The sequence below is a fragment of the Myodes glareolus genome, chromosome 2 (assembly GCF_982192425.1).
Source record: "Myodes glareolus chromosome 2, mMyoGla1.1, whole genome shotgun sequence".
Taxonomy (NCBI): domain Eukaryota; kingdom Metazoa; phylum Chordata; class Mammalia; order Rodentia; family Cricetidae; genus Myodes; species Myodes glareolus.
The window spans coordinates 140174264-140182593 of NC_142027.1; the positions used below are offsets into that span (position 1 = coordinate 140174264).

At 35.6% G+C, this 8330-nt stretch overlaps 1 protein-coding gene across 1 annotated transcript; it reads left to right on the plus strand.

Moving 5' to 3' along the window:
• The first annotated feature begins 656 nt into the window (after nucleotides 1–656).
• Nucleotides 657–3697, plus strand: LOC148123194 (uncharacterized). The gene is made up of 4 exons (XM_087898236.1): nucleotides 657–768; nucleotides 953–1013; nucleotides 2382–3407; nucleotides 3484–3697. The coding sequence occupies exons 1-4, from the start codon at nucleotides 735–737 to the stop codon at nucleotides 3695–3697; spliced, it is 1335 nt and encodes a 444-aa protein (XP_087754362.1). The 5' UTR covers nucleotides 657–734.
• The last annotated feature ends 4633 nt before the right edge of the window (nucleotides 3698–8330 follow it).

Here is an 8330-nt window from a genome sequence, read left to right on the forward strand (position 1 = left end):
TTCTTATTTAGTAACACATCCTAAATTAACCCATTTCTATTAATCTGTGTATTGCCAATGGTTGTAGCCTACCAGTAAGGTTCCATCTGGCATCTGTCTCCTTTGGCAGCTACATGGTATCTCCCTGACTCTCCTTTCTTTTCACCTCTATCTTTGCTTTGAATTCCCACCTTGCTCTATCATGTGCTGCCATAAGCCCAAAGCAGTTTTTTTTTGTATTAACCAATGGGAATAAAACATATTTACAGCTTACAAAGGGGAATCCTATATCATCTTGGAAGCTACAACTGTATTGATCCTAGAAACTGTCATTATCTTCTATTTTTGAAAAATTAGGAGCACTTCTTAAAATGCTAAGCATTTCTTATGAACTTAAGGTGTGCCATTGGTAGAGCAAATATGGTCTGCCTGCTTGCTCCACATAGTACAACATGGCAGAGGCATATTTGCTGCCTCCAAGAGCCATATTCATTCCCCCATTTTCAGGCATACATGGGGTCTAAGTTGCCATTAGCAATCTTCTCACAGACCCCATAGTCAGTCCTCCAGGAAGAGTGAGAGTTTGCTCTGAAGTGACTTGGTGATTAAATTATGTTGTCAAAATAATACTTTCTGTTGTATACCCGTATGGAATATTTTAGGATTCATTGACCTATGATGATGTGCATGTCAACTTCACTTGGGAAGAATGGACTTTGCTGAATCCTTCCCAGAAGAATCTCTACAAAGATGTGATGGTAGAGACCTACAGAAACCTCACTACTATAGGTAAGACTGTATTATCTTATAAGGGGACAACTATTCATGGGCTAATGATGCTCTTTTGTAATATGATTGAGAAAGAAGAATGGGGCAAATCAATCAGGCTTGGTTGTAAGGTTTGCTGCAAATGGTAACTAAATTTTTTACAATTCTTAATATAAAACATACAATTTCTGGCATTATATTTTAGGATACAGTTGGGAAGACCATAATATTGAAGAACATTGTCAAAATTCTAGAAGACATGACAGGTAATTTTCATGTATAAGCTGATACAAATGTACCTCTGAAGAATTTGTAATTAATCCTATATGTTTTAAACAAAAGCAACAGTATAAATAATAAAGTGCATTGCTGTTTATTAAATTCTCACAAAATCATACACCTTAATTTTAGATAGGTGAATTATATTTGCAAGTCATTCTTTTAAGAAAGAAGAAAACAATGTCTTAACCTATATTACCATTTGAATCTTAATACAATGAGAGCTATACTGTAAAGTTGTCAATCCATTTATCTCATATTATTCATATTATAAAAGATATACATGTTGAATAGGAGATAAGTAGATCTCCAAAACTATCTATTGCACTAATAGTCCATATAAAAATAGTTAAAATATATAGAAAAGTAATTTAACCCATATACTTGTGACTGTGTTAAGTTTAGTGAGGGGGCATTTAGGGTTAGGAATCAAGGGCCAGCTGTTTTGGAGTTGCCTTAATCCATATACCACAAGTCTATGAGGACAGAAAGTCAAATTGGGTGAACTCAATGTAGAAACCTTAAATTTGTTATTCTTCCTTTACTAGGTACATCATATATTACTCTGTATACAAGACACATGAGCATAGGGATGTGAAAAGATATAATATACCTCTCTCAGAACAAATAGAAAATATGTAGCAGTCCCCATATTAAATATACTTGTTCAATTTGTTATACACGTATACAAGTAATTGATTTTCCAGTCTCATTGTTAATATATCAACAAACTCACATTTCAGAAAAGCACCATGAGTACTAGAACTGTGTAAATACTTAGGTTTGTCCTAGTTCACTTAGCAAATGTATCATCACTCACAGTATAGGAAACGTTATGAATACAATAAGAGTGGTAAAGCTCTGAGTTTTTTTAGTTTTCTTCAAATACATGAAAATTCTCATACAGAAAAAAAGATTCTGTAAATGTGAACCATGTATTAAAGGCTGTTATCAGTTATCTTCAAAGATGAAAAGCAAGCCTTAATGAAGGGGGAAAGCAAGATTAAAATAGGACTAAATTGTAAAATTAATTTATTCAGATAAAAATATTCAGCAATGTATTAAATGTAGTAATGCTTTCACATGTACCATTACAATTGTAGGCATGAAAAAAGTCAAACTAGAAAGAAAAGTTCTGCGTATACTCAATGTGTTAAAACCTTTGCATGTGACAATCATCTTCACAGTCATGAAAAAACACATACTACATTAAAACCCTATGAAGGAAATGAGTTTGGTAATGCCTTTTCACATCACAGTCATCTTCAAATGCATCAAAGATCATGCACTGGAGTTAAATCCTATGATTGTAATCAGTGTAGTAAAACCTTTGCACATTACAGTGATCTTAAAAGGCATGAAAATACTCATACTGGAGAGAAGCCCTATGGATGTAATCAATGTGGTAAAGCTTTCACACAGCACAGTCATCTACAAAGGCATGAAAGATCCCATACTGGAAAGAAACCCTATGATTGCAATCAGTGTGGTAAAGCCTTTGCATGTCACAGTAGTCTTCGAAAACATAAAATAACCCATACTGGAGAGAAACCCTATGAATGTAATCAGTGTGGTAAGGCCTACGCACAGCACAGTCAACTTCAAAGTCATAAAAGAACCCATACTGGAGAGAAACCTTATGAATGTAATCAGTGTGGTAAAGCCTTTGCATGTCACAGTAGTCTTCGAAAACATAAAATAACCCATACTGGAGAGAAACCCTATGAATGTAATCAGTGTGGTAAGGCCTACGCACAGCACAGTCAACTTCAAAGTCATAAAAGAACCCATACTGGAGAGAAACCTTATGAATGTAATCAGTGTGGTAAAGCCTTTGCATATCACAGTAGTCTTCAAAAACATAAAATAACCCATACTGGAGAGAAACCCTATGAATGTATTCAGTGTGGTAAAGCCTTCACACAGCGCATTCATCTTCAAAGTCATGAAAGAACCCATACTAGAAAGAAACCCTATGAATGTAATCAGTGTGGTAAAGTCTTTGAATATCACAATGATCTACAAAGGCATGAAAGAATCCATACTGGAGAGAAACCCTATGAATGTAATCAGTGTGCTAAAGCCTTTTCACGCCACAGTAATCTTCAAAGACATAAAATAACCCATACTGGAGAGAAACCCTATGAATGTATTCAGTGTGGTAAGGCTTTCGCACAGCACAGTCATCTTCAACATCATGAAAGAACCCATACTGGAGAGAAACCCTATGAATGTAATCAGTGTGGTAAAGCCTTTGCATGTCACAGTAGTCTTCGAAAACATAAAAGAACCCATACTGGAGAGAAACCCTATGAATGTAATGAGTGTGGTAAAGCCTTTGCATGTCACAGTTATCTACAAAGTCATGAAAGAACCCATAAGTGGAGAAAAACCCTATGAATGTAATCAATGTGCTAAAACATTTGCAAGTCACAGTTGTCTTCGAAACCATAAAAGAACCCATACTGGAGAGAAACCCTATGAATGTAATCAGTGTGGTAAAGCGTTTGCATGTCACAGTAATCCGCAAAGTCATGAAAAAATCCATACTGGAGAGAAACCCTATGTATGTAATCAGTGTGGTAAAGCCTTTGCATATCACAGTGATCTACAAAGGCATGAAAAAATCCATACTGGAGAGAAACCCTATGAATGTATTCAGTGTGATTAAGCCTTCACCCAGCATAGTCATCTTCAAAGTCATGAAAGAACCCATACTGGAGAGAAACCTTATGAATGTAATCAATGTGCTAAGGCCTTTGCATGTCACAGTAGTCTTCGAAAACATAAAATAACCCATACTGGAGAGAAACCCAATGAATGTAATCAGTGTGGTAAAGCCTTTGCATGTCACAGTAATCTACAAAGTCATGAAAGAACCCAAACTGGAGAGTAACATTATGAATGTAATCAGGGTGGTAGAGCCTTTGAATGTCACTGTACTCTCCAAACACATAAAAACTCATACTGGAGAGAAACCCTATGAATGTAATCAGTCTGCTAAAGCCTTTGCATGTCACAGTAGTCTTCAAAAACATAAAAAAACCCATACTGGAGAGTAACATTATGAATGTAATCAGTGTTGTAAAGCCTTCGCACAGCACTGTCATCTTCAAAGTCATGAAAGAATCCATACTGGAGAGCAACCTTACGAATGTAATCAATGTGCTAAAGCCTTTGCATGGCACAGTCATCTTCACAGCCATGAAAAACACATACTGGAGAGAGACATTATGTATGTAATTAGTGTAGTAAAGTCTTTGTTTATAATAGTCATCTTCAAAGACGAACTAACACATGCTGGAGAGAAACCCTATGAATGTAATGAGTGTGGTAAAGACTTTGCACTTCACAATACTCTTCAAATGCATAAAAGATCACACACTGGAGATAAACTCTATGAATGTAATCAGTGTGGTAAAGCATTTGCATTTATGAATAATCTAAACCATGGGAAAAAAATCATACTACAGAGAAACCCTATAAATGTATTCAGTGTGATAAAGTTTTGTACTTTATATAGGAGTAAAACTTTTGTGTGCAACAATCTGTTAAAATCTTTGCATATTACAATAGACATTGACTACATGAAAAAGATTTTGAGGACTTGCTATTATAAAGTATTTGGTAAGATCTTCAGCGAAAACACTTATAATCAGCTACATAATGATTTGGGATTCTCCTCTGTGTGCTGTGAATGTATTTTGTTGCCATTGTTTAATAAAGAAGCTGCTTTGGGCCTATGGCAGGGTATCATAGAGCAAGGCAGGAATTCCAAGCAGAGATAGTGGAGAAAAGAAAGTGGAGTCAGACTCTATGTATCTGCTGAAGGAGAGAGATGCCCTTACTGGTAAATCACAAGTTTTGTGGTAAAATACAAAATAATTGGAATGAGTTAATTTAAGGTGTCAGAGTTAGCTAATAAGAATCCTGAGCTAATTTTAGACCAAGCAGTGTTTTAATTAATGTAGATTCTTTGTGATTATTTCTGGTCTGAGCAGCTAGGAATAAACAAGAATCCTCTGTCTACAACACAAGGATATTGCTTCTGTAGAAATAAATTTGACAATGTTAACAATCTTTTCAAGCATTACGATGCCCTTTTTATACTGTTTGTACTTACAAACTCATGGTAAACTGAATTTGTGAATTTATGAAGCCCTATGTGTAGGGAAAATGGGCCAGTCAAAAAACCATCCAGACCCTGAAACCAGAGCCAGTGAAGTACGTGATTTTGACTCTGAAACTGGAGCCAAAGAAATACATTCTGACTCTAAAATCAAGACAAAGAAACACATTTTGTTTCTGAATCCAGAGCCAATGAGAGAGACACCTGACCCTGAACCCTGACTCACTTCATAAGTCTTCCCAAATGATTTTTTCCATCAACTTAGAAGAATTGATTTCTCAGACTTCAAGCCTACCTGATTGCTTCATGGTGAAGAAAAACTCTGTAAGCCATTGGGTACCTTAACACCTGTATTATAGGGATGAATTCTTACAAGAGAAAAACATTCATGTGTGAAAATATGTTTAAAGAGTTGTTTTTATTTTGATTATGTGATATCAGTGTGTTTTTCTGTGGGTATGTGAATGTGCATACTGGTTTCTGATAATGTTAGACCCTTGGATTTTCTAGCAGAAGTTACAGGAAGTTGTCAAAAATTAGACCTTGGTCCTGGAATTGTACATTTCTCAACTGCCCAGCCATGTTTCTAGTTCTCTAAATGTTTTAAAGCCTATGTGTTTCAATTCAAAGTCAGGAACTAGGGATAAACTCACACAGAAGAAAACTCTATATCTGAAAATGATTTTGTAAAGACTTCAGACATCACAGTTGGCTTTAGCTTCAAGAAAAAATATTTCATTTATTTATTTTTTATCATAGCCCCATGAAAATGTCATTAATAGCAGTAAGGTGTGATTGGTTGTTCTAAGTTCATCTTTACCTCAGCCTTGATGATTTAGAAGATTGATAGCATCAGAAACTAACTTAGACTTGGTGCTTAAAGAATTTTCCAAGCCAAAATCTCCACAAAATGAGGGAAAAGTACAGTGAATGATCAGGAGAGAACTGACAATAAAAGTCTTTTAAAGATGGTTGACTATTTAACTATAGCCACAAATATGAGTTTATCTCCAATAAGGTACTCATATATTTTATTTTAATCATAATGCATAATCTAAAAGATAGTTTTGATCTGTAAATCTCCATCTGCCTAAGTGGCTAGACTTGCATCCTCCTGTCTCTATTTAAACTGTTCAATGTATAACCTCAGGTCTGAACCTAAAAAAAAAGACTTAAGGATGACAGCGTATGTGTAATGCAAAATCTGGGCCAGGTTGTCTCCTCTTCTAGCATTAACCACCATTGAATGCATACTGTTATTAAAGGAATTCAAGTCTATTAAACTTTAAGTGTGTGAATGATTTATTCCTGGGAAGGCATATTAATTCTAGAATAGAAGTACCTCCAGCACTGTAGAAAAATGTTTCTGAGACAGAAACATGTTTATGTTGGATAAGGTAGCCTTGATCCCATGCCATTGCTCCCCAGAGCAATTCTTAGATTAAAGAACTCAACCACCACTGAGCTCTAAAATTAAAAATTCGAGTCATATTGTCAATTGTCTATTTCATTAACAGGAAAAGGATTTTTATGTGGAGCATGGCTTCCACCTTCAGACCAGAAGAGGAGGAATAGTTTACTGCATACACTGTCAGTAAGCAAACAGCTGCTGGAGTCACCATTATGAAATAGCATCTAAATGTGACAGGATCAGTGATTTTGTAATTTCCCAGCATGTGTTAATCTATGTCGTGTGAATGAAGGCAGGATAGATTTGGGGTGTACAATTTGGGAAGGTTAGCTTGAGTCAATAAATATTGAATTTCTAACAAGGGAACTCTACTATGCTTATATGTTCAATCCTGCCTGTCATTATATCCATTAGCTGTAGCTGTGTGTTTCAGGTCACAGGTCTCAGCAGCTGAATTGCACATAGGGGCATGGTGAAGTAATATCTTTTTAATGTCAATCTCTCTACCAGGGAATGTTTTTCTCTTTTTCAAAGTCAGTATAACTGTGTGCTTTTAAAAATTATATTTATGTTTTTTAAAAAAGATTGTAAAAGGAGTGGTGGGCTGCTTCCTGCCACCCGCCCAGCTAGCTTTACCCGAAATAATTACATGGAAACTGTACTCTTTTAAACACTGCCTGGCCCATTATCTGTAGCCTCTTATTGACTAACTTTTACATATTGATCTAACCCATTTCTAATAATCTGTGTAGCGCCATGAGGTGGTGGCTTACCAGGAGGATTCTAATCTGAAGCTGTCTCAGAGAGGAGAGTCATAGCAACTGCCTCACTGCCTTCTTCCCAGCATTCTGTTATGTCTACCCACCTATGTTCTGACCTATCAGACCAAGCAGTTTCTTTATTAATTAACCAATGAAAGCAATACATAGAAACAAGACCCACCTACATCAAAAGAAAATTCCTGTTTTCACTTTTTAAATTTTATTTACTTTATATGCATCACTGATCTAATCTGTTTCTATTCCCTATTGTTTCCAGTAATTAAGAATTTCTTTCCATTTTCCTCAAATGCTGTTGATCATTTCTGTCTTTGGTAGCTTAGGCATATCTCACACTATAGAGTTGAAAATTGCTTTGACCACCTAATCCTGTTTCTGCTGCCCAGAAAGCAAGTCCTGCAACTGCTTCAAGACTGGACCTTAACTGTTCAGTGAGAAGGAAAATAGATGAGTAAATGAGTGTCCTCCAACTGACAAACTGTAAAGCGGGTGTAGTCCCAGCACAGAAAGAGATGGCCAAGAAGAAGCATGCAAGTCCCCCCCCCCATAAACCATAACTTATATTAGAAATAAGTAGTGAGGTAATCAATTTTAGATGATTATTAAATGTTCTGACTGGCCATTTCTTGAATCCAGAGAGCAAGGAATCAACAATCTGGATAAAGAACATAACTTATCATGAAACCAATTTACAATAGTTACACTAGTTTGACCAAAATAGAACTGAATAAAATGGTGTGACCCTGCGTAAAAGAACTGTTATTTTACATATTTAAGATTCACAGTCCGAGATAAAATGTGTGACTAATATTTTGTGCTCTCTAATACAAATCCCTAGTCTCTGTAGTACATGATCATAAAGTCATTTTATGAATAATTTTTCTAGAATAATTCTGTGGATTATAGTTACATCATTTTCATCATCTCTTTCTTTCCTCTAAGCCATTCCATAGACACTTCATTGTTTTCTAATTCATGGCCTCAT

Coding starts and splice junctions, on each gene's coding strand:
- LOC148123194 (XM_087898236.1), top strand. CDS start 735: ATGGTAGAGACCTACAGAAACCTCACTACTATAG. Junction 769..952: donor CAGAAACCTCACTACTATAG/GTAAGACTGTAT, acceptor ATTATATTTTAG/GATACAGTTGGGAAGACCAT. Junction 3,408..3,483: donor AGTCATGAAAGAACCCATAA/GTGGAGAAAAAC, acceptor AAACCATAAAAG/AACCCATACTGGAGAGAAAC.